This window comes from Xyrauchen texanus, chromosome 22, assembly GCF_025860055.1.
Source record: "Xyrauchen texanus isolate HMW12.3.18 chromosome 22, RBS_HiC_50CHRs, whole genome shotgun sequence".
NCBI classification, from domain to species: Eukaryota; Metazoa; Chordata; class Actinopteri; order Cypriniformes; family Catostomidae; genus Xyrauchen; species Xyrauchen texanus.
This window is the reverse complement of record NC_068297.1, coordinates 6,612,396-6,639,315: the sequence shown is the minus strand read 5'-3', so window position 1 is coordinate 6,639,315 and position 26,920 is coordinate 6,612,396. Positions and strand designations below refer to the sequence as shown.

Here is a 26,920-nt window from a genome sequence, read left to right as displayed (position 1 = left end):
AAACCTTGTCCATTCAAATGCTTTCTAGAAATAAAATGGACCCTCCCCCTACAGCTGTTCAGCATGCCTGGCTGTTCTAATGGGTGCTGATAATGCCTTTGCAGGGAACTTTGAAGGGAACACAATCCATGCTGTAGGGTTGTTCCAAACAGATTTCCCCATAAGAATCACTTAAAAAGTGAGTTCTGACTGACCATTATCACCTTTCAGCCATCTGAAGCTCTCACAGTGCTTTTTCTTTTTTCACAATTGTCTTTGAAGGAAATAGGGCATATGGATGATCACTTGTGAATGGGCCACGACAACGTGGGAGCTGGATGTGAAAGAAGTTGTTTTATTTATATTTTGTGTGCAGCCGGATGTTTCTATATTTTTAATGCTTCGTGTATTGTGATTCAAAACAGATATATTTTCATTTACTCACTTTTTACTGTTTTTTGTTATTCATCTTGCAAAACGGCTCCAGCATCGTTGAAAGTAAAGACCGCGATGTGCTGTGTGCATTTGTTGGTCTGGTTATGGATTAATGCTGTCAGATCATAGTTTGGTTATAAAAGTCAATGGAAAAGCTGGCCAGTATTGAGATTGCTTCTCAAGTTTCCCTTGTAAGCGGCTCTGAAATTAGCAGCATGGTGGAGAGGGGTGTGTGTGTGTATGGGCGTCTGTCAACTAAAGCCTATTGGGTATTTTCAACATGTCCCGCCCCCCACTTTCTGTTTTAGAAGGAAATATGTAAAAACACCTAATCGAACCGTGCTCGTTAAAGAACTTCACATGGCCTTTAAGTCTGGTCAGCTTTTTGTGACTGACCATCTTTTCAAGGTGAGGTTCCATACCAAACTTAATACCGCTAGGCAACAAATCTGTTAAAACCAGTACGTTTGCTGGGAAACCCTTAAGATTTAAAAACCAATTCCTTAACCTTTTGCCCAATGTGAAAGCAGGTGTGTGCACTTGGCAGTTTCTATATCAATGTTTCCTATGGGTTCTTTTGGTTATGGATGAAATCTTACCTCTTTTCCCAGGAGTTCATGCCCAGTATGTTGAGGAGTAGTTTGCAGTAGTAGAATGCTGACTGGGGTCTCTGTGGGTTTGGCTCTTGCTGCACTACTGCCCTCATGTTCAGGTCATTCCCCCGATGCACTGTGAAGTCCTGCTCCTCAGCACACTGCTTCAGGATGGCAGTGATGACTTCATTCTCCTGCTTCTCGGACACACAGGTTGGTGGCGGAGCTGGAATGTTGAGCGGTGCACCGGTTCGCTGCAGGCACTCGGGGCTGGAGTATCCCAGGTACTGCAGCATCTCATCCAGAGCATCCTCCCCATCCTGCAGGGAGTCCCAGCTCGGGATTACCGCTCGGCACCGTCGCTTGGCCTGTGGGGCCATTAGCTCGAGCCCTGCTTCTTTGTCCTCTTCTTCAAGATCTCCCTCCTCCTTGTCCTCCATCACCTCCTCTTCATGATACTCCAGGTTCTCATCATCCTCCTGAAACGCTCTATCCTCTGCTTCCTCTTGACTACCTTGGTCTAGACTGTCCTCATCTTGGCCACCCCCAGCTAGATTGGAGGATGTATAAAGGTGCAAAGGTTGATTTGGAGTGATGCAATGGGGTGGACCATACAGTACAGCTGAGTCCCAGGAGTGTTTGCCGGAAATGTCCCGCACAATGACACGTACACAGGCACTAGTGGTAGTGAGGCCAGCTGACATACCACCTCCAGGCAGGCCATCCTCCGCCCGGATCTGTAGGTAGGACAGCAGCGTGGTGCCGTTAAGCACGAAGAACTGCAAGTTGGGCGCATCAAATAGCTCGGGGGTTAGGTCTGCACTTTCACTGTATGGGTTATCCTGGTTTTCACACACCTGGCTGGTCAGAGTTGCAGGGCCACCACTCATCGGATAGTGACCCAGGTGGTTGACCAGGTGGGATATGACTGTGCGTGCAGCAATTGAGATCAGGCCTTGCTGAATACGGCTCTTCACTACAAACAGACAGAAATGTAAAGATATGTAAGAAAGGGTATGTGCGGAAATGGAATCTGTATCTGCAGAACACCACAGAAAGCTCAGCAGATTTCAAGCATCATTCACAAACTTGTGCACATCTCTGCCCATTTTATGTTTATTTATGAAATATTTTGGCTAGTGTGATAATACTTCCAGCTATCAATGAAAGTGTAGTACACTCAGCTTTATTTGACATATTTTAGCATGGTTACTGCTATGTTCATTTCGGAATTACTGTAACTACGATATGGCAGTTCTGAAATTCACCTCGGAGCTGTTCACGTCCTCTGAAGTTATTTGTTTCTAAAGAAACACTCATAATGTCAAAACAGAACCATCTGCAGCATTGTTGTTGTTTATAATAGCAAATTACTTATTTGCTACATTAATTAAATCAGTTCAATATGTTTTTTAAAAATGCTTAAGAACAAAGAAAGCACTTAAGGTAACAATAACTTTATAAAATAGTATGTGAAACAGAATCTGTTGAGGCCGCTGCCATATTGGTTATTTATGCATGACGTCACGACTGTGAAGTCAGAGTTTACAACTTGTAATTACAATTCTATGAAGATGTTAAATCTGTTTACAAGTTGGAAACTCACGGTAATTGTGACATGTTGTGAACCCATTTATGAAGCGAAGATTGTAACACTCAATTTGGCAGCTGTAGCACTGGAAGTCCTTCAGAATAAAGAACAAATCACCTTTCTGGTAGTTTGTTTACTCTAGAATGTGAAAGCGCATTAACTGGACCAGCCTGAAAAATACCATTATGTGTGATTTGAGCTGAAGAAACAAAATGTATGATACCATTGTTGTCAGATTTTATTGCTAATTTGAAATATTATTGAAACGCAATCTGTACATTCCATATTCAAGTATATAGAAATTATACTTGTAAACCTTTTAAAAACACTGAAAATACCAAGACAACATCAAGTGAATTGACTTAAAGAGATGCAAAAATGTAAATACTTATATCATGTACTGTACTTTCTTTGCTCCATAGAACACAAAAGGAGATGTAAGGCTGAATGTTAGTGACTGACAGTCTCTGCCACCTTTCACTTTCATTGTATGGAAAAAAAGAGCAGCCTTCTGTGCTCAACAGAAGAACGTCATATGGGTTTAAAACAATATTAGGGTGAGTAAATGACAACTAAATATACATTTTTGGGTAACTATTTAAATTGTTGGTTTAAAGATGATAAAAATAAAGGAGACTGCTGCAATGGTGAAAAGATGTTAGAAACAAGGAAACGAAAAGAGTTGAGGCACTTGCTTCATCAGGGATGTAGTGATTTTCAGATCTATAAGTGTTAAACTCCAGCAGAGCTGGGATGAGAGAAGGTGCATGGAGCTGGTATGAATACAGGAACATTAGGATGTGATCAAGAATGCAGGATACATGGGGAGAGGTGCAGATGCCTCAGAGCTGGTAAGATGCCCTTGATGGAGACACTCCCTCTCTCTCAACGCTAGAACTTACAAAGGAACCATGCAGAGAGCAGCCCAATACCAGCACACTTGACGTGATAGAGGCCCACTCCCCCCAATCAACAAACCACACAAATCACATTCAGTTACTCTCCAGTGCCTAAATGAGCCAAAACATTCTTAGACTGGAGCTATTAGGGGTGGAGAGATGAGGAAGGTGGGATTTTACTCTGATGAAGCAAAATATGGACCACCTCAGACCCACCCTCCCTCCCCCGATATCCCGAGAATCCAGCGCTAGGAGTAATTTCAAGAGTAATGGAGGTAGGAAAGTGGTGGACACATGTCTCACTCAGGGATGTAATGATTAGTTATTTTCAACTGATGGAGAGAGACATAGCACCAGCAGCACAGGAAACCAGCCCCTGCTGTCAACCTCAAAGCTGCCCTACTCCCAAATACACACTGAAACCTGCATGATGGAGCAAACTGATTTCATTCACTCATTCTCGTGCTTTCAGTTTGTTCTAGTAGTGTTGTTCTATTACTCCTTGTTTTAATTCCAGAAGGTGACAAAGGTGGGAGAAACCGTGATGGGTGGTGGTTAACATGGTGTTCTAACAAGGGGTCCTAACCAGGTCCCAATCCGAATTTTGTTCTAACCAGCTGTAACATCGACATTTAAGTGAAAATGCCTTTGGGCTCACCTCAACATTGACTAAATTGATATGTAAAAAAAGTTTTAGGTTTTTATAATAGTTGTTTAATTTTATGGAAAGTCAACATTTTTGTCTACACCTTTTATGTTCGGGGGTAATAATGCTGGTTTTCATTGCAGCAGTTTTTACTTGAGTGAAGTGTGTAGCAAGATCAATTTCTCTCTCACACACACATGCATGCACACACACAGTAAGTTATGTCTAGTTTTTCAACTGCACAATGTTGATTTGACAATGCTGACAATGTATTTGTTCATTTTTAGCAATATTCCTATGGTTTAAAATTGCAGAATACCATGATGTGTTTTTCTTTGAAACAAAAAAAATGCACAAGTAATCCAAGTATCAGCTTATTTTAAGAACTATAAATCCAGTCTATGTACTGCACACTAGTAGCACCACCACAACTTACATAGAGGTTTCTAGGTAAAACGCTACTATGTAAGCCTGTGTTTAGTGTGAAAACATGTAGGTGAGCCAATGCCACAGTGTCCTGTAAATCTACTGCAAATCTATTGTACTCTATACAGGTCATTTTTGACCCAAAAATAAGTAGCTAAACATCTTGTCACCTGGCTAAGGCATGGTTTAAAATATACCTGCTCAAATGTTGAAATGTCAGATGTATAAACACATTATAGTTTAAAAGAAAGGTCTAAACAAGTAGAGGAGACAAAAAGAAGACATATGGTTACCTTCAGTGACCGGCTGCAGTTTGGAGGAGCGTTCAGAGTCTGGTGAGTGGAGGGGTTCTGGCTCCTTAAGGTTCTCCAGTAGTAGGAAAGGGTCGTAGTCTGGGCTGCTCAGGTCTGACAGGTGAATGGGGAAGTAGTTGGGGTTATTGAAGCTCTGAGCACCATACACACAGCCATGGAGGACCTGAGAGATGGACAAAGGTGTTCCAAAAAGGGAGTGATTACCTTTCCAAGTGAAGCAAATTCCCCGTAGTACAGCATATACCACATTAATGCAACTTAGTTGTTCTGACATTTCATGTTACACGAGCTGTACAATTATCTACCCAGACTTGATATCTCTTACTTTATAGATGCAGCTGAGAACAGATTTGTCATTTTTTTCTTTGTCTGAGGCTCCTTGAACCGGCTGCAGGAGGGTTTTTGGAGGTAGAGCCATCACCCAGTCCAGCAAGCACAGCAACAGAGATACAACCAGCTAGAGACAAAGGGAGGGAGGGAGTATTATATACAGTATATAAACAATATGGGTGCTTTAACATTCTGGTAAATAATTATGTAATTATCCAGTTAATTTAGTGACCAATTTAAAGGGACAGTTCACCCAAAATGGAAAATGTAGTCAATATCTACTCACTACATTTGTCATCTCCTAACCTGTGTGTTTTTTTTTTTTTTCTGTGTTAAACAGAAGGAGATATTTAGCTGAATGTCCAAGCCCCTGTTTTTGAGGCAAGATTTTCAGTGAATATTGAAAATGTTGGTCTGTTCCTTAGAAAAATCTATCATATGAATTTAGAAGACTTGGAGAAAAGAGCACACAAGTCAATTTAGGTAACACATGCTTTGTTTGTCATATGGTCTACTTTGTATGGAAAAAAAGCAGCCTGGAGATGTCGGGGGGAAAAAAATCCTGCGTTTCATAAGAGGATAAAAAATCATTCACAAGATGATAAATGACTGAAATTAGTTTTTTTTGGGTGAAATGTCCCTTTAATAAACAGGGCTTGTGATATCATGGAGCTGTCGGCTAAATGTGGACAAGCTTTCATTTCACAGTTGTATTCAGTTGTATGCGTTTATTTGTGTGTTTTTATTTTTAATTACCCTCTTTTCCAGCTCATGAGGGGAGGACTCTGTGGCCGGGAGAAGATAAGTGATGGTTGCAATAAGGACCTAAAAAAAGCAGGAAAGTAATGTTACTTGATTTAAAAGTTTCTGTGCCACTAATGGCACCATTTGGAATTGCAATCTGTTTGAGCGGCCTGACTAAGCCAACAATGGGTCAATCAATGTGTGAGTTTGGGGCAAGATTACATGTCTGACTGAACAATGGAAGATAGGGAGAGTATTTAAAATACGTATTTTTGTCATTCTGTTTAGTGCTGCCAGTGACGTAGAAATTACATATTTAACCTTAACAATTCAAAGACATGCTTGACAAAAAATTCAACCAATTCGTGACTGACTTTACCTCCACAATTTTTTTGGGAGTGTTGGGTGGAAACTTCTGCAGATCGTCAACGTAGTTTATGAGCAGGTGCAAGATATCCGAGGCCACCAGGGCTACGGTTTTATTAGAAAACTGCAAAGGAATGTAAAAACAGTTAAAAACAGACCTGTCAGCAACATTAAATGTACTCATAGCCCTTTTTCACCAAAATTGCAATGGTTCTCGTGCCATGCCTGTGCTACAGAAGTGGCCAAAAGTATTGGCAGTGACATACATTTTGTGTTTCGCAAAGTTTTCTGCATCAGTTGTTATGGTGTTGATTCACATTGTTTCCAGAATATTGTGAAAAGTGATCAGATGCATTTTAAAAAATTGCAAATGGCTTCATTGGCCCAAAAAAATTAACTATCACAAAAACCCAAATTTCACAGTTTTTTGGCCCTGGCACAAAATGACCAGCAAACATAATTTTACTAATCATATCAGCAGCAACTGGGAAAGTGTGAACGAGTACTAGTAAGATGAAATTACTCTATCATTCTGATTGGAATATAAGAGCAGACTGATTGCTATAAAAGGAGGGAAGAAGTTCTTCCAATCATTGTGTTCTTGTTTGCAATGTTTACCTCTAAAGAAAGACGTGCAGCCATCATCGCTTTGCATCAAAATGGCCTCACATGCAAGGAAATTGCAGTAAAGAATATTGCACCTGAAAGAACCATTTACTGGATCATCAAGAACTTCAAGGAGAGAGGTTCTACTACAGTGAAGAAGGCTTCAGGATGTCCCAGAGTGTCAAGCAAGTGCCAGAACCGTCTCCTCCTGAGGAGTCAGCTATGGAATCGTGTCACCACCAGTGCAGAGCTTGCTCAATATTGGCAGCAGGTAAATGTGAGTGCATCTGCACGCACAGTGAGGCGAAGAATTTTGGACAATGCCTGGTGTTAAGAAGGGCAGCAAAGAAGCCACATCTCTCCAAGAAAAACATTAAGGACAGACTAAAATTCTGCAGGACGTACAATGATTGGACAGCAGAAAACTGGTACAAAGTTATTTTCTCTGATGAAGCCCCCTTCCGACTGTTTGGGACATCTGGAAAATCGATAGTCCGGAGAAGAAAAGGTGAACGCTACCATGAGTCCTGTGCCGTGCCAACAGTGAAGCATCCTGAGACCATCCATGTGTGGGGTTACTTTTCATCCAAGGGAGTGGGCTCTCTCACAATTCTGCCCAAAATCACTGCCATGAATATAGAATGGTATCAAAATATCCCGAAAAAGCAACTTCTCCCAACGATCCAGGAGCAATTTGGTGATGATCTGTGCATTTTCCAGCATGATGGAGCACCATGTCACAAGGCAAGAGTGATAATGAAGTGGCTCAGAGATCATTACGTTGACATTTTGGATCCGTGGCCAGGCAACTCCCCGGATCTTAATCCCAAAGAGAACCTGTGGTATATCCTCAAAAGGCGAGTGGACAAGCAGAAGCCCACAAATTGTGATCAAATACGAGCAAAATGTAAGAAAAGCTAACAAAGTTGGCAAATATAACAACTTGCTGAGATCAGCTACAGAGGACAATGGCGATTAACAGTTTATCAAGAGTGTTAATGGCTGAATTCAATGTTCCATCAACTTTCACTTTTGCTTATGTCCTTCTTATGGTCCCTGTACTCCCTTAAGTGTTTTTCAGTTTGTTTATGATTTGGTCAATTGTCCATTTGAAGGCAGCATGCATCAATTTGTGCTGTATCTTCATTCAAGTAGAGTTTTTTTTATCCTTTGCGATCTCTCTAGTTTATCTCGGATCTTTGTAAATACCATATTGCACGTAGAGCTCTTGTTTTGTCGACTTACCTGAAGGCTTTTGACGTCTGATAATTTTGTGTTTTGTTTTTATTGTTGTTATAGAGCGAAGTACTCCCTGCTGCAGATGGTAACTTCTGTTGTTGTTGGGGAAACTTTACCATGGTGACAAAATATTATTCCGCCCTCCATCCCCTGATGTAAACTGTTCCTGCATAGAGACCAGCAAGCTTTTGGGGTTAAGTGGAACAAGGTTTTCGGGCCCCGGAACGGCCTTTACATGGAACAGTTAGAGAATTCGCACAGGCCCAGGAAGCTGCACCCGAACCATGTTGGTGGAAAATGGTTATAAGGCATGTATGGGGCAAATCAGCAAATTGTGTCGTGGGCCTTATCTGAGCCGATTAAGACTAGGAATGAGTCTTTGCTTTATTCTGCTTCATGGAACAAACCCAAAATAGAGAAAGAGTGGCCCTCATGTCTAACCCTCCACTATGACACTGACTCACAGATAAGCCTATAGAATCGACCTGATTACCGTCTGACTCATCTAATCAGTGGAGAGTTTGTGTATGTGAGTGTGTTTTGTTGGCCCTAGCCTTGATTTCAGACAGAAATGTAATAATTCCTTGAAGTCTCTGAAGCGTGCATTCTTCAGTGGATTAGCCTTCTGTCTGTGAGGAGCAGAGTAGCCAAACATGTTGACGGTCCAGATTTAGGACGGCTGGTAGGGGTGGCTGCAGGGAGTATGGAATAATCTTTTTCTGGATGAGCAGAACAAACTTGTGCCAGTGCAGTAAGCCCAGGCATCAGGAATGGCTTCAGAAGACTCAGGCCATGAGCAATGCCATAATTTCTGTGCTGTGCTCACTTACATTGCCACTGACGGCTATTTTACAACACAGATGCAACATCAATGTTTAAAAGCAACATATATGCATTTCTTTTGTTATATAACTAAGCATATATTACCTTGAGAGTGACACAGATGACATTAAGGGCTTCTTTGATCTGCGGGTGTTGAGTGCCATTAACAAGCTCTTCACAGAGCCAGATCCCCAGACTACAGAGTGCCACACACCTGAAACAGAAAAAAAAAAAAAAAGGATTACTTTTGTGAGCTACTATTATGGACTCTTGGATCCTGTCAAGTGCCTTCAGGTGTGTGTGTGTATATATAAGAAATACTCTTTCCATAGAAAAATAACATATTATATATATATCTATATATACACGCGCACACACACACACGTTTATATTAATCTGTAATTTCTATTATTTTAATGTGTATGTATACAGTATATATACTGGATGGATGGATAGATGGACAGATAGATAAACAGACAGCGAGATTGATATACTGTATATACACACACATATCAGGTATATATAGTATACATACACCCTGTTCATATTGTACATACATACACCCACTGAGCACTTTATTAGGAACACTTTAATAATACTGGGTAGGGCCTCTCTTTACTCTCAAAACAGCTTCAATTCCTCCTGGGATGGATTTTTTTAAAATTTCTTTGAGATTCTGGTCCATGTTGACATGACAGTATTATGTAATATCTGTAGATTTGTCAGATGCACATTCACGCTGCAAATCTCCCGTTCTACCACATCCGGTGACTGGGATGGTTACTGAAGAACAGTGAACTCATTGACATTTTCATGAAACCAGTTTGAGAAATGGTTGCATTATGGTGCTGGAAGTAGCCATTAGAAAATTGGCTATGAAGGCATTCAAGCAATGATTGATTGGTATTAACTATTGGTATTGGCTATTGTGCTCACTACAATTGTACAGAGGGGTTATCCGAGTTTCCATAGTATTTCTGTCAGCTCGAACCAGTCTGGCCATTCTCCGTTGACCTCTCTCATCAACAAGGTGTTCCGTCCACAGAACAGCCACTTACTGGATGTTATATTGTTTTTGGCCACATTGTTGACTGTTGTGCGCAAAAATCAGCCATTACAGAAATAATCAAACCAGCCTGTCTGGCACCAAATATCATGCAATGTTTGAAATCACTGAGATCACTTTTTTCCCTCATTCTGACAGTTGATGTGAACATTAACTGAAGCTCCTGACCTGTATCTGCATGATTTTATGTATTACACTGCTGTCAAATGATTGGCTAATTAGATAATTACATGAATATGTAGCTGTACCTTCCTAATAAAGTGCAAAGTGAGCTGTGTGTGTGTGTGTGTGTGTGTGTATATACATATATACATATATACACACACACACACACACACACACACACACGCACACGCACACACACTCTATTTTATAGCAAGGAGGAGGAGGAAAGGGAGCAGAATATGTCATGAGCCAGACATGAACTTGCAGTCAAACTTGGGCACATAACTCAATTACGTGTTGGAGCACGTGCCATAATCACTCGGCCACAGCTCTGACCTTTTTAAATGTTTAATTCTGTCTCCTGTCTGTCCCTTCTAAGAAACAAGGCTTTCCAAAAACATCCAAACTTTTTCTACAGGGTGTTATGGGGGCTTCTAAAGAGACCCATAAAATCCACTCTAATCTTACTAAGATCTGGATTACTTTAAATGACACTGTTCTTAATCTGTCTAGATTTGACCAGACACATAGTACTGCACTGATTTGAGCATTAACCAAACCACCATCATGTACATCATGAGTTATTAATCTGTCTGGCACAGGGCTTGTTTGCTTTAACAAAGGCGAATCTGACAAGGTGCATGCACTGACCTGGAAAACACAACAATATTAAATTGTATAAACTGCTAAAAAAATGGGTGGTCACTGTTGAGCTCCATTAACCTCGTGCTTATGAAAGTGTTCATGTTGAGTGTGTTTGGGCTTGCACCTTGCTGGGGCAGAAGGCTCGTCTCTGGCAGAAGTCAAGATGTCCTTGATTATATGCTCCTAAAACAAGCAAAAAAGAAAAATACCAATTGACTCTTCATTAATACATACAATTTATCTAAATAAATCTGGACTAGAAAATATCAGTTCAGAAAATCTTTTCAGAAAACTAGCAACATCCTGATACAGATCAATTTCATTCCATCTAGTGAGTCAGATTATACGACACTCATTTCTTTGCCTCATAGACTTTCACACAGCACATTCACACACACTTTCCCACCAGAGACACAGATGCACAGAGCGAGATAATGCAGACAGACAAACAGATAATGACCAGATACAGAGCAAGCCGCTCACAACAGGCACAACATTTGACATAAAACCGGCAAACTGACAACTCTGAACATGACATATGCAACCATCTGGAAAAGAAGCATCTGTGCACACACACACAGAGAAAGAAGACCACGTTAACGACAGTCTTGTCATTCATGGCCTGCTCCTGGTTATCAGATGCCATCAGGTGAATTTCTACATTTGAGATACAGACACCTGCTCGCATGGCATTAGGTCCTTAACGTCGCTCTGAACAACACGGCAACACAATAACAACAACCCTGTGGAGCCTGCCTCAATGCTGCCTGCATTACTGATTACCCATTACCACATTAGTGCTGGCAGGAACAATTACAGCACATTTCCATGCATTCTAAACAACCAAGGGAGCAGCATACATTCAGCTACTTGGATCTTCATAATGGCAAGCAGTTGATCCCGAGGTTAAACACAAGCTACAGATACGAGCACGCCAGGAAGTCCTGATTGAAGGTAGGTGATCAAATGTAACAGCATAAAATTTCAGAGATTATTTTGAATAAGGATGTTCAAAATTGTATACTTTCTCAGTCACCATTCACTTTCATTGTATAGGGAAAAAGGAGCAAAAGTCAGTGGTGACTAAGGCCAACATTCTGCCTAACATCTGCTTTTTTGTTCCATGGATGAGAGTAAGGCATAGGGGTTTGGAGCAAGGGACTAAAAATGGTTCAAGGAAAGAAAACTAACTAAATGTTTTGCAGAACCTAACCAAAAAGGACAACTAAGTCATTTTCAATTATTCCGGAGTTAATTTTTATTTTTTTTCCAAATGCTGGTTATCGGTTATAACCAGTTAATTTAGTTCCAATAATGTTTTCATGAAACCAAAGGCCAAAGGGTTTATCAATGTAACTTTTTCATTAACAACACCAGCTCATGTTGCCTAAAAAATAAAACATGTGCTTCGATCCTGAAGAAAACCGCTGCATCACACATTTCTTTGCCTAATTACCAGTTGTGGATGTCGCATTCTGTAAATCCAAGTTTTCAAACCAGGAGGCGTGCCAGGGCATGTCAGGGGAGGTGCAGAGAATTATGATAAATTCACAAAGCAAAATCAAAAGACCTTTCCTTTTTTTTATTTTGTTCTAACCAGTAACCTTTTGGAAAGGAGACTGCGGAACTTCTGAACCACAACGACTAAATACAGTTTTTGCTCAGAATGAACCAAAATGAAAAACATTTAGTTTTAAGTCCCTGTTTGAATAACATGAGGGTGAGTAAATGAGACAGAATTTTCCTCTGTGGGTGAACTATGCCTTTAAAGAGTTCTGTATAATTATGTTGGTATAGGGTCATGTCAATCAGACTCCGATCAGATGCATTTCTTAAAGGGCATTCATACAGGATGAAGCTCAATTAAATGGTACAAAATGCAGGAGTCTCTAAACTTATTTTTTAAATTTTGTGTGAAATCCTGGAATAGGATATGATACCTTGACATCTGTGAATTTTGTCATGATGATGTCAGCTGTTGTGGGGTGCAGGGCAGGAAGTTCCTTGTACAGGTTTGGGAGACACACCAAGGAACCCAACAAGATCTGAGCCTCTACCCGAGGAGCCTGAGGGAGGAGATGTAAGAATGAAAGTGCGGCACATATGCATTCAAAGAACTATGGCTGCAACTTCTCAATTAACAAAGTTACATATGGATATTTGTGTGTAGTGACATTGATATCTGGAAACAGTATGCTGGTTTCTCACATTCAGGGATGAGCAGGCAGTCACACGGCTTGCTGCCACGATGAAGTCCAGTATGAGCATAGTGGCACCAGGAAGTCCAATTGAGAAGAAGCGTGGAGAGCAGTGCTTGATTATGGTGTTCACAATGTCCTGTGAAACAAAACAAACAACTTGAAGTAACTTTAACTCAGTCAAATTACACACACAATTACCTTTGTACTTTTAAACAAGAGTCCACACACATACAGAGGCATATATGGATAGCACACAAACTCTAACCTGGTCTTGGTGAAGCAGGCCGGAGTGCATAATGTTGTAGAAGTGTGTGAGAAAGTCAGAGTTTGGAGAAACATCCTGTCTCCTCTTCATAATCTTACAAATGAGCTTATAGGCATGAAGTTTTCCTTGTTTATAGCGTTCACCCAACATAGTGGCCTGCACAGACAGAATGACTGATTAAAACCTTTACCAACAGATACCACGTCACAGACAACTACAAGACCAAAAAAAAAAAAAAAAACATTTTAATCTGTTAAGAATGTGGTTATGCTGCTGAAAATAGAGAGTGTAACAGGGAGGAGTTTAAGACAAGATAGACATAAATCGCTATATAAAAAGACCGATGGACACTTCCTTCTTCCCATGAGGGAAAATGAAAAGTAGATTGATGAAAGATAGAAAGACAGACAGATAGAACAACATATTGAAAGACAGACAGACCGAAACATCTTTAGAATGATATATCAATAGAAAGTCAGATAGAACGATAGCTAGAAAGACCGATACAACAACAGAATAATAGATCAATCAATTGATTAATAGAATTATATATTAATAGAATGATTGATCGATAGATACACCGTTACAACAACAGAACGATACAACAATAGATCGCTAGACAAGACAGAACGATAGACAGAAAGATAGCTCAATAGATAGACAGATAGAAAGATCGATAGCTCGATAGATAGACATGATAGCTCTATAGATAGACTGACAGAGAGAGCGATAGATAGACCAACACAACTATAGAACGATAAATCGATCGACTGAAACAATGATAGACAGAACAACAGATAGAAAGATAGATCGATAGGTAGACAGACAGAACAATAGATGGAACGATAGCTTGAAAGATTGATAGACAGAATGGCAGACAGACAGACAAACTGGAAAAGGTAAATTACAAAGGAACTCACTTTGAAAAGCCAGGGAGTCAGAATCCGTAAGGGTGGAATCAGATCAGGCAGGGGTGGAGACGACTGGTTGTCAAGCGATATCCCAAGATTGTCTCTGACCTACAGAGATGGAAAAAACAGACACACAGGACGTTCTTTTCAGTACAATCTGATTTCTCAACAGCACTGTAAATCATTCTTCGAGAGCACTCTGAAAGACTCTGTCTGAGTGTGTGTGTGAGCTCACCTTGGCCAAGTTCTGCCAGAGTTCACAGAGGTAGTCAAAGACCTGTGCATGGATCTCAGGGTCCTTGATGGAGTTGACATCTCCCAGAATGCCTAGCATTCTTCTCCACATCACTGTGGCAATGTCAGCGTGCCAGCCAGTCAGAGTGCCTCCAGCCATCACACTGGAGTCCTCTGTTGGAAACTCACTCGTTTCTGAAAGGCACAGATAGGCATGGTTATTACAAAGATATAAAAAATATCAGAACAAAACAGATAATGCACTAGCTCAAATATTATTTGACAAGTCTGTCCAGTAAAGTATGCAAGGGGAATAAATCTGAATTCAACTTGAGCGGGACAACAAACAGGAAATCTTTATTGCAATACTTATTAAAACAGTGACAGTGTGATGTTTTTCCAAAACAACTGGGACATTACCGAGGTCATCGGGGGTCTGAAGGACTGAGTGGTGCATTTTCTCATCCAGCTGCAGGTCTTTATGCTGGACATGTTCTGTTGTTAGTGTGGCAGGGGACGGCGTCTGTGATCGAGAACCTCCTAGCGAGTGCATTGGGGACGCACTCTCTGAACCTGAGGAAATATCAAGGGCATCATCTCTCAGATATCAACACAGAGGCATTTCACAGCACATGTATGACTATACAACAGCAGCTTGTTGGTGGTGCAGTTGTTAAAGCTTAGTAACCTTTTATTTACCAGCCCTGGTTTGATCTCCGGACAAGCAAGCAATGGGCTTATTTTGGCCTTTAAGGAAAACACACAATCCAAGCAGCCCCAGAGGGATGGTCCTTGTTCCACTTACCAACTACATCAAACTTTTGGAGAAGGAAAACCTTTCAAATACCACCCTAGATCTTCAACCACTAGGCCACATAAGTTATGTGAGTGAGAGAATGTACCAGCAATGGTGACGGTGTCAGCAGATAGGCCATGCTGGCTGAGGCTGCTGGTCTCGGAGTCAATATGCAGTGTGGTGAGGCTAGACAGCTCCTGTTCCTCTGCGGTGTGCCCTGCTCCTCCCAAACTATCCTGACCCACCGAGCCCAGAGCACACGACTCAGGATTGAAACTGAAATCTGTAGACAAATACACACATTGTCAGCTTTTAAACACAGCCTTATGGATTGTCTCGGTCAGCTCAATTAAACCTGTTAATGCACTTACTTTCAAACTTGTTGTCATACTGAAACGCGTTGAAGGATTCTGATTGGCTGTCTGAGCTTACGAGGTCACTTCCACTGGCACTAGCTGGTGAAGTCCACTCAGAGGGCACACCAGGGTCGTCTGCAGGTCGCGTGACATTCTGACGGTTCAGGAGCTCCGGCAGATCTTTGGGGATCTCAAGACTGCCTGGGCTACTGCCACGTCTGGTCATGCCCTGATAATGGCAAACACATTGACAACACTGATGTCTATGGTCTTATTATATATGATACATTTGTGCATGTTACTTGAAAGAAAATTATTAGTTATTCTAAAGGTTTACTTTTATAATGAAAATCATCAAAATGTAAATACAAGGTTGATGTATAAAATCAGGCCCCGTCCTGCTGAATATTCTGTCGCACTCAGAATACCACCATATTACAGAAGTTAAGTGTGTTGCGAATAGTTTTTCAAGTTGTCTTTAAATTCTTGAATACTTATTTAGCAGGCCCCATGTGTGCACAATTACATTTCTGGACCAGAATGAACAACTCTATTATTTGGATGTGTTACGATTGAACAGAAGCATAAAACGGTCAGTTAACCAAATATACTGTGTAGTGTAGACATACAGAGGTTCCCCTGGCTCTCAGTCTCTCCTGGATGAACTCATCCATGAGGTCGCTGACGTTTGGGTTGCTGCTGCCAGCATCATTGGACATGGGCCTCATTTTTGGTGACAGCTCATCTTTATTGGCTATGTTTCAGATACACAACAGGCACAAAATCCTTGTCAGTAACTTAGATGAGAACAGAGGATGACACTGGCCACACAGAACATATAGGGCAAGCACAAATGACCAAGTAGAGTGACATTAACTGACTGATTTCCTCTAAATAGTGACTTTTGCTTCTGTATACAACTCTTGAAAATAATTCTTAATTAGTATATTTTAGTTTGGGGACAGTGAGAAAATAAATTCAACTTTACAATAGTGCCATGAGTTTTTTACTCTCAAGCTTTAGTTTCTTTTTAGCATCTTCTTTGACATTAAAAATAGTAATTGATTTAAAGGCATTAATTACAGTATATTGTGACAACCCATTCAAATTAAATTGGTAGTTGATATGAAAGTTTCAAGCAATTTCAGCAGTGTCCTGCAGTGTGTCTACATGTTGAATAAAAAAGGTTCATGGAAAATGTCATAACTATATCAACTACCTACATCATAAATCTCTTTGGTAGGAAAGCAGTCATTACATATACATTACTGTAAAAATGAATAACCCTGGGGGTGAACGATAGAAAAAGCTGTCACAAATCTACGACTTCAACAAGCCTTCAAAATGTGCTTGTTATAATGAGAATGAGGGGAGTAAAAACTCAACACTATTGTACTTGAAACACAATAGAGTCCTTAAACATTACAAAAATAAACAACCAGAACACACAGAAAAAACAAAATCCATAATGGAGGCCAACCACAAAACTGATTTCATCCAGTGAAGCGATGCAGTTACTCACCCCAAACAGAGACAGACAGAAAGACAGAGAGAGCAAACCCTGGAAGTCCAAACCTAGGAGTTAGTAGCCATTATGGCGACTGTGGTTAAAGTGAGATAGCAGTGAGTATGTTAAAGGAGCCACCCACAGTAAGACAAGACAGCCTTCATCTCAAAAAGCAGAGTTAGGGAGCACTGGTTAAAAATTAAACACCACGGCAGCTCTCTGATAAGATGCATGGTGGAGTCTGTGTCTTGAGCTTTGTATACTGCTAGAGGTCTAGGCTGCATTTCCTGAAATCATGCAAGCTTAAGTTGATCGTAGAGTCCATTGGCACCAATTACACCTATGATCTACTTAGGTTTACGATGCCTTTGGGAAACACAGCCTTAGTTAGTTCAAACTACAAGCTGTGACAAGTTATGATGGCCTGATTTACTAATAGCTTGCACAATCAAACTGTAACACTCAAATAATGTAATCTTTTCGCCATGTAACACTCAAATAATGTAATCTTTTCGCCATCACAAGACAAGGCGAACCCTAACACAGTACTCTTCAAAGGGAAAGTGCTGCCATCTACTGGCAGACTCCCCCCAAAAAAGTGCCTGCAACATAAACTAAGAAAATTCAGAGTCCAAGTTAAGCTCTATCAACCACATATGTGACATTATAACCAGATTACAGAGACAATAATGTTGACTCAATTTGTGAAAACAAACAGAAATCGTGTTTACAGTTATGCACTTATAATGAAAGTCTATCAGGCAATCCATTCCAGAGGGTTTAAAAGCAGAAATTATCATTTCAAATTGCTAACATTTTTTCATGGAAAAACATCTGTAATGAGCTTTGGTGATGTTGTCTAGATTGTTCTTTTAGCAGAGGACCTACTTTTATAGATGATACTTCCTGTGGGTGGAGTTTACAAACTCCCGTGGGTGCTCCATTAAGAGCTTTAAGGACAGTTTTTAAGAGATTTAAGGACATTTTGTGGTATCCTAGTACTTAGTTACCACTTAACTGGCTTCACATGGTCTCATAATGAGTTGAAAGATTTTCATTTTGCTATTAAAGTTTGTAAGCAATTTTTCATTGATCTCCAGTTTTGCCAGTATACTTCGAACTGTGTGCATTTAAATGATTATAATAGATTTCCATTGAAAGTGCAGTACCGTAAATGTGATTTATGTTAGTTTTTACAAACTTATTGACAGCATGATACAGATATTGTTAATAGAGCTTAACTTGTGTAGAAATAACTTGTATATTTCCTTTGGCTGGATATTTTCTGTATGCTGAAATGACAATATTAATAATCACATAGGTTAGAATACATAATATTAGATTAGAAAACATATGTTCATCTCTTCAGAGTTCAGATATTAAGTGTGTGCAAATGTGAATGTGTGAACATGTATGTTTATGTATGTGAGAGATTGAGAGAGGGTGGGGAGGTAGGCATGAGGTCGCATGCAGCATCCAGGGGAAGAGGGGCAGCAGAGATTAGGTCCCAGAAGCTTGAGGAGGAGGGGAAGCCGTCCCACAGGTGGGGGATCGTTGGTATTTTGGGAGTCTGTTTTTTGGAATTGAGCTACTTGAAAAGAAAATACAAAAAGAGGCTTCAATTCAATCCGCATTCAGCAAAAATCAAACAGTCACAAGAAAAGAAAAAAGGGAAACCGGACAGGTGCATTTTTTCATGTCTTCCAAGTTGTGAGAGGGAATCAAGCCTATTGAGTGCTCACCTGAGATTTTTCTTCCAAAATAGCCCATTAGGTGAGCGTACAGGTCCTTAAGGTGTGCCTCAGAGGCGGGTGTTTTGCCTTGGTGCTGGGGCGACACCGCCTGGGCCTTGGGTTTGGAGAGAGCATGAATCATAGACTTATACACCCCACCCAACAGTGCCACTTGCTGCTGCCGTGAGGGGCTACACCCTGATTCCTGAGATCTGGAGCGGGAACCCCGCGGGCGGAGAGACGGGCGGCCAAGACGGCCACGTCTAGCCCCGCTGATAGAGCCTCGATCCCGCTCCACAGTTTCGCAACAGGCGACCCCTTCCCCCACGCCCTCTCTGACCTTCGCCGCTGCCCCACTTCCCCCAACCGAGTGGCTGCTAAAGTGGCCGAGACGGCGAAGCCGTGTCTTCCAGTGAGCCTCTTTGGGATCCAGGGGGTTGTGAAACTGCACAGATTCCGTGGACGGGCGGAAAATGACATGGACCCCACCGCTGTGCCGCTTTTTGGGGTCAGGATTGGAGAGCTTAGGCCTCGATGCAAGCTGGGATGGCGGTGGGCTGTGTTCGCTTTCACTAGCCCTGTCCGTAGCATTCTGACGGTGTAAATGTGTGGCTTTCCTGTCCTCTACTGGACCCTCCGTGCTAGAACATTTCTGCGTAAGACTCAAATCCCAATCGCACTGCTCTAAGCACTCATAAAAACACTTTTCGCTTTGTTCCATTTCTCGATCCCATTCTAACACCCAATCCCTACTTTCCATGAACGGCACATGTCTACTATCTGCACCTGCCTCAATTTTCTCCCCAAACTCCCCAATTTTGCCTACCATGTTCTCCCTGCTACAAAACTCCCTGAAAGCGCTGAAGACGTCCTCTTCGCCTTCTCCCTCGATCTGATTGGTCTGTGCTGCAGCTGGACAGGACCAATTAGCGATAAAGGGGGGTTGCTGCCCTGGCATCTGGCAGAGATGGTCATAGATGCTTTCGCCCACCTCCAGGGATGCCTGGCTGTCAGGGGGTGGGTGTGGGTCAGTGAACTGGTGTGGGGACGGTGAGCAGTGGGGGGAGTTGGCAGTGGTGGTAAACTGGGTGGAGTTAGAGGGATTGTCAGAGACAGGAACTGCACCTTTGACCCGCTCAGTGATGAAGGGCTCTATGATGTCAGAGGCGCTGCTGCTACGGGGCAGAGGGGGCTGTTCCAGGTCTCCGGAAGAGGAGAAAACCTCTGACGATGGAGTTTCCTCACTCTGAGAGCAGTGGCGAATCCGCGGCCCACGCGGGGCCATAGAAGGTTCCTCCATGTCTAAACATGAAGAGAAATGACAATCAGCATGTGCTTAAGGATACAAGAAGTGTGTTTAGGCATAGATACCTTTTGTTAAAGGAAAAAGTTACCTAAGAATTAACCTTTTTTATAATCATTACTCTACCTAATGTTGTTCCAAACATCTATGACTTAGCCTCAATCACAATCACTTTCATTGTACAGAAAAAAATGCAATGAAAGGGAATGCTGGCTGCAGCTAGAAACATCTGGTTTTATGTTCCACAGAAGAAGAAAAAAAAAAAGTCATACAGGCTTGGAAAAACATGCTGGTGACATAATTATGAGGGTGATTAATTTATGACAGCATTTAAAATTTTAGGTGAACTAGCCCTTTAAGTAACAAGCAATTAAAGTATATACTTGTAATTTCAGATACCTATAAGGTGATGTAAAACCAAGTAGGTATTACAATATGAACTGATCCATGTACAACACCACTGTACATGCTAAATACATGCATGATTAAAACACAAAAAATAAACAAACTGAAACTCATATCAAACAAGAAAAGGGAAACACTTATTTTTTCCATTTTGTTATTTTACCCGATAGATATCTAACCATCCATACAAACTTGATAGCCAAAAAATGCAGACAAAAGGTAAACTTGTAGAGCATGTTTTTCTCAAAAGATCTGTGTGTGAAGAGGGGTTCTACTGTACTACACTATATTAAAGTACAATACTACTCTACCACTGAATAAAAATAAAAAATGTTTAGAGGTGATGTAAAGTGCAAGAGGAATAATACTACAATTAACAAGGGTAAAGAGACTATCAGTCACAGATACAAACACACATGAGGGATTCAAAAGGATCACTGGGTGAATCTTATGAAGAAATGCCCAGGTAACATCACTCCCAAGCCCAAAACAATATATATTGCATATAAATGAAGCCAATTATTAGGTAAATGTTTGTATTGTGGAATAATTTTCATGATTATTAAGCACATTTGCCCACTTAAATCTCAGTACCATAGGAAAAAATGAATTGTATTACAGTACTGAAAATGATTAAAAGTAGCATATATTAAATTCAGTGCCATAAACACTATTATAAAGCATACATTAACAGTACTATATACATTTAAACTAATTATTTATTTATTTGCAAGAATCTATGTAATTGTAAAGAAAAACCTTTATTGTATTTATGCAAAAGATTAATATTTCTTTCCATTTTAATTTTGGGATGAAATCTGACCAGGACATTTCTTGACAGTTTACATAGGCCACATACACACCAATATGTTTTTAGTTGAAAACTCTCTTTTCTGTTTCCTTAAATAATCGTTTTCCAAAGTATGCACTGCTGAAGAGGGTTTTCAAAAGTCTTCATTTTAGGGGGAGGAAAACACTGTTCCAGTTTGGATGAGATGTGCAAACGTAGCAAAATCAATTTGTTTTCGAACAAAAACATATTAGTGCAGATGTGGCTATAAATTCACATAGAGCAGCTTTCAAGCAATAATAATGAAAAGGACAAATAAAAAATTCTTGCACATTTCACTCACACAAACACATTCACGTCTACAGAGAAAACCACTACACATACAAATTACTAGGTCTATTAAATAAGAACCACCATGTATACACATTACCTAAAGGAGGAGGTGGGACTGCTTTCTACAGGAAGTGCATATATAGACACACATACTATAAATATACATGCAAAATCATGGGCCGTGGACTCAATCAGAGGCGAGAGTGCCGATACGAGTGTAAAGGGCTCTACCTGACAGCTCGTCAGCTAGAGGAGTGAGGACAGAGTCAGGCAGGAGAGGGTGTACAGGGTGGATTAGGACAGGTGCACTTTTAGCACTGCGAATAAAGGCTGAGGACAGCAGACTGTCCCCCGTAGAGCAACTACGCAGAGCTACAACACACACACCCAGAGAGAGAGAAAAAGAGAAAAGACAACAAGAAGGAAAGCGAGATATAAGTGGGGTTGAAAGAGACATAAGGAGTAATGGATGAACAGAACAGGAGGTGTTAGGGAAGAGAAAGACATGTTGAAAGAGGGTAGAGAAAAAGAGAGAGAGTGATGGCAGAAAGCAGTGAGCATTATAAAAAAGAGTGGAAGTAAATAAGTGCATTTGCTTTACGTAATCCAGTGCATGTCAAAACAGCACTGACTACATACACAAACATCATATTTATGTAAAATCTAGAATTAATATTCATGAGGAGAAAAACTTAATAAAAGCACTAGATGCACTAGATAGTGCCAGGAAGTGTAATCAAGCTTTAAATCATTATCACCAAGTAGACTGCTGATGTCAAGATTTATAGTGAAAAAGGAGTTTCATCTTGGTCTGTATGGATTAATTTTATGCTGCCTATATTTGCTTTTTAGAGCTTCAAAGTTTGTATCACGTGCATTGTATGTACCTACAGAGTTGAGATATTCTTCTAAAAACCATTGTTTGTATTCTGCAGAAGAAAAAAGTCATAAACATCTGCTATGGCATGAGGGCGAGTAAATTATGATAGAATTTAAATATTTGGGCAAACTATTCCTTGAAAGTATTTCCTTAAATGTATCATTCATTTAAATATACTTTAACTCAAACAGGACCCCAAAAAGGAGTCTGTGGTATCAAGACAATTTTATGAACTTTTTGTATGTTCCTGTACTATTGTTACTACATCATTTCTAGTGATTATTGAAGTGCATACTAATAGTGCAGAAGTAGAAGTATGCAGACTGGGGTGCAGCCCAAGAAAGGAGATAAATTTCAACCTGTCATTTTCTCTCCTTGTAAATATCTCATCTTAGCTCATCTTTATTTATTTTTTATACCAGTATAACAGAGTCATTCAGATAAAATCACCATCCAAGGCTGTGGCTTTTAAAATATCTTGATTAAAATAGTTTTAGATTGACAGGAAGAGAGAAGAGGAGGGGTCTGGTATCCAGACTCACCCACTGTCTTCTGTCTGACGATGCTCCTCGCCTTCTCTATGCCAGGTGAGCCAGCTGTGGTGGCACTGCGCTGTCTCATAGCAGCCACTTGGCCTGGTGGGTCTCGACTCCAGCCTTTGGAGAATGAACGATCCACAGCGATTTTCTGCCCCTCATGGGCACCTCCTAGATATTGCCAAAGAAATAAAATATATCATGTTACATATGACAGTGAGGGAGGGCAGTTGGCAAGTTGCTTTTACACTTGGTACATTTGTTTGAGTCAGACCCCAAATTCAGTTGTTCCCCCTCACAATTCACAAAATGTTTACAGAATGCTTTCTTCTACAATATGAGTACCACCATAGGTTGTTTATCATGTTGGCAGAAAAAAAAAAATCTACAATGTTCACTTTGCTTTGAGCAAACTTTTCTGTGTGCATGTGTGAAAGTATTTTATATTTAATAAACTCACCTTTGCCTTTGTGTTTCTTCTGTTTCTGCTCACTGAGTTTGTCCAAAGGTAGCTCGTTCAGGTCCAGACTATAAAGGTTGCGTGCTAATACCTTGGTAAGTGTTTCCATGGTTAGGGACCATTCGGTGACCAGCTCTTCCCAACAGGTAAGAGAGGAGAGAACAGAGAGCAGGTCATCCCACAGCTCTCGAGAGATGTACACGTTCAGATTCCCTTTGATCCAGGCCACAATCAGAGTCTGATCGAAGAGAAAGACCACACTGAATATGAACTATTGTAGTAGCAAAGTACTTGTATCCACTTGCTAACACTAGTGTTTTAAACAGGCTTCCAGCATCAAGTATGTGAAAGCAAAATAAAAAGAACATAACATTTTTAAAATACAGCTGTGTGGAGGTGGGTTTTGGACCAATGAGATTTTAGTGTGGGCAGACTTAACCAGCACAGCGCGAAGAAAAAAAAAAAGAAACCAATGAGAAACACATTTTTCTTTTCTCGCAGACACGTCTGCAAGAGATTTAATTGCTTTTGCATGCTATAATGGATATTTAAAGGGAAAACATCACAATTATTTTTTTAAATGAAAGTGTCACAAAACAGATTAGCCTAATTTTTATTACATAATTTTATTATTTATTAAACTTATTTATATTACCCAAGGGGACAAATAAGTAAACATTTCCTGTATTATCCTTTCCTTTTATTGTACTATTGATAGTATAATCAAACAAGTTTTATACCTACACATTACAAGACTAAGCGGTAATGATGCATGACATCTGAACAATCTGGTTTGGCTGTCAAAGTTTATTAGCGTTTAACAACATAAAAATGTGGATACTGTAAACGGTGGCTTTTGCACGCTGGCTGTTGTGCTGTGTTGGTGGGTGGCACCTGAAAAATGGCCCCTGCCAGTCGGCCTGATAAAGTGTTACTCTTCTTCCCATGAGGCATGATGGACGGAGGCCTCTTCATCACACACTCTGTTACTCTCAGCAACACCAACAGGATCTGCTCCCTGAGACACACACACACACACACACACACACTTATAATTCATTATAAACCAGAGTAGATTCCAGAGAGACCAACAGCATTCACAATGCATTTAACTTCTGTAAAGTGATGCATTTCATAGAAAAACAGGATATTTTGCAGTAAATATTCTAGGGTGGGCTAAGATTTTATCCATTGGCATTTGATTGGATTGTGAAAACAGGCTATGGTCCATCCATCCATCCATCCATCGTCAACCGCTTATCCTGTGTACAGGGTCGCGGGGGGCTGGAGCCTATCCCAGCTAACATTGGGCGAAAGGCGGGGGACACCCTGGACAGGTCGCCAGTACAGGCTATGGTATTATTGGTAAATCTTAATATTCCCAGCACACATGACCTTGATTTATATCAGCAGAAAATTTGTTTAAAAGGAATTTCAAATTGAATGCATACTGATGACAATTTTGATGACATACTGATAATTTGTAAATAGTTTTCTTTTTCATTATGTGCACTGTTCATTTCATGCAGTCTTAACTCAATTCTGATTATGCAGATTTAATTCAGTGGTCATACCAGGTCTTCTGGTTCATGGTTTCATGCATGACCAGACTGCGGTATATGTTCAGCACACGCTTGCACATGTCGACATGTTCTTCCAGAAGTGACTTCATCTCATTGGCTGACTCCAGAAGGAAGACGTTAGAGGAGTTGGTGATGAAAACCTGTGAGGTAGGGATAATGACGAGTAGATGAGACTAGAGTGCAAGCAATTATCACAAATGATCCACTAAATCGGTGTCTGCATCACCAGGAGAACAAGTAAAATATGACATGTAAGGGCTGGGACTGTGGTTACCTGTAGTGTGGCCTGGACACCAGCATGCACGTGGACTTCAGTGTCAGATGATTTACTCCTGCACCAATTAGGGTTTTGTTTGTGAACGGACACATTGAGCCCCATATCCTACACAGACACAAACATGTCACAAATTGATTCAGCAAAGTACCTATACAAGTTACTGGCACCCACACTGCATTTCAACTTGGAGAACTTTACTGTATAATGTTCTGGGTACGGAATGAGATTACATAGATTCATAATCCTCAAATACTTGCGTTTCTGGATTGTTCAAACTGAGACAGACAAAAAACGTCATAATAGACAAAACAAAAAGCATTATCGGGTAAATAGGTACAGCAGTCTGATTCGAATGCATGGATATATAAAGCTTGAAAAATAACGAGACGATAATTACAGCTAATAACTAAAATTACAATCAATATTTAAAATGTATAGTTTTACCTGAATTTTTAATAATCTAATATCATGGCAAAAAAAGACAATACGGTTTCAAATGGAAAGAATAGTTCCAATTATTATCACCTTACAATAACAAGAAACTCAGCAGGACAATTAAAAATGTATCCTGATACTGGCCATTACAGATATGGACAAAAATATATCTGATGCAAAGAAACTACACAGCAAAAAATCCTTTTTATTTTTTATTAGTATTTTTGTCTTGTTTTACAGTAAAAATATCTAAAAGTTCATTAAACAAGATATATTTACTTGACAAGCAAAATAGTATAAGATATCAAGTGTTGTTTTCAGAGAAATCTGACGAAATCTAGAAACTTTATGCTTTAAATAAAAAATGGTGTAATAAAAATGTACAATAAAGATTTTCTTTCTCTCCCCAATTTGGAATGCCCAATTCCCAATGCGCTCCAAGTCCTCGTGGTGGGAACCACACATTATAGCGACCACGAGGAGGATACCCCATGTGACTCTACCCTCCCTAGCAACCGAGCCAATTTGGTTGCATAGGAGACCTGGCTGGAGTCACACAGCACGCCCTGGATTCGAACTCGCGACTCCAGGTGTTGTAGTCAGCATCAATACTCACTGAGCTGCCCAGGCCCCCAAAAATAAACTCCCTTCGATTTTTTGGAAATGAGACAAAAGAGCTTATGCCATTTTGATTGTAAAGTAAATTTATCTTGTTTTAAGAATGTTGAGATATTTTTACTAGAAATCAAGACAAAAAGACTAATTAAGGAAATGTGTTTTTGCAGTGTAGGGAACAGGCTGAAAAGGCAAAACATGAAATAACAGCTTCAACATTATTCTGTTATCTCACCTCTTCCTCTTTATCAGCTCCTTGCTCATGGGTGGAGTCCAGCTGGCCAGAGAATCTGTCTTCCTCTGGTTCTCTCATAAACACTGGCTTATCCTGGAGCGAGATCCACTCCTGATACACACGCACCACCTTACGCATGGCTGCAGCCTCACACATGGGCAACAGAAATGCCTGTGGAATTTAGCACATTCTTTTGCAG

General features: G+C 40.4%; 1 protein-coding gene across 7 annotated transcripts in view; it reads right to left on the bottom strand.

Annotated features, from left to right (window-relative positions):
- Positions 1-26,920, bottom strand: part of LOC127662255 (ral GTPase-activating protein subunit alpha-1-like) — an 82,259-nt gene that overhangs the window by 34,352 nt on the left and 20,987 nt on the right. For 4 of the 7 annotated variants that reach the window (XM_052153375.1, XM_052153374.1, XM_052153377.1 and 1 more), the window contains exons 11-33: positions 26,722-26,892; positions 25,434-25,541; positions 25,151-25,299; positions 24,471-24,594; positions 23,577-23,814; positions 23,123-23,287; positions 18,879-20,171; positions 16,259-16,383; positions 15,645-15,858; positions 15,380-15,556; positions 14,898-15,050; positions 14,479-14,672; positions 14,253-14,351; positions 13,333-13,488; positions 13,075-13,203; positions 12,807-12,932; positions 10,991-11,049; positions 9,096-9,204; positions 6,337-6,447; positions 5,970-6,038; positions 5,209-5,340; positions 4,863-5,046; positions 1,014-1,983 (exon numbers count right to left, since the gene is read on the bottom strand). In XM_052153375.1, the coding sequence (XP_052009335.1) occupies positions 1,014-1,983; positions 4,863-5,046; positions 5,209-5,340; positions 5,970-6,038; positions 6,337-6,447; positions 9,096-9,204; positions 10,991-11,049; positions 12,807-12,932; positions 13,075-13,203; positions 13,333-13,488; positions 14,253-14,351; positions 14,479-14,672; positions 14,898-15,050; positions 15,380-15,556; positions 15,645-15,858; positions 16,259-16,383; positions 18,879-20,171; positions 23,123-23,287; positions 23,577-23,814; positions 24,471-24,594; positions 25,151-25,299; positions 25,434-25,541; positions 26,722-26,892 (5,255 nt within the window). Of the gene's footprint in view, positions 1-1,013; positions 1,984-4,862; positions 5,047-5,208; positions 5,341-5,969; positions 6,039-6,336; positions 6,448-9,095; positions 9,205-10,990; positions 11,050-12,806; positions 12,933-13,074; positions 13,204-13,332; positions 13,489-14,252; positions 14,352-14,478; positions 14,673-14,897; positions 15,051-15,379; positions 15,557-15,644; positions 15,859-16,258; positions 16,384-18,878; positions 20,172-21,931; positions 22,073-23,122; positions 23,288-23,576; positions 23,815-24,470; positions 24,595-25,150; positions 25,300-25,433; positions 25,542-26,721; positions 26,893-26,920 lie in introns of all 7 variants that reach the window. The other 3 variants (XM_052153379.1, XM_052153380.1, XM_052153381.1) reach the window with 2 other exon arrangements.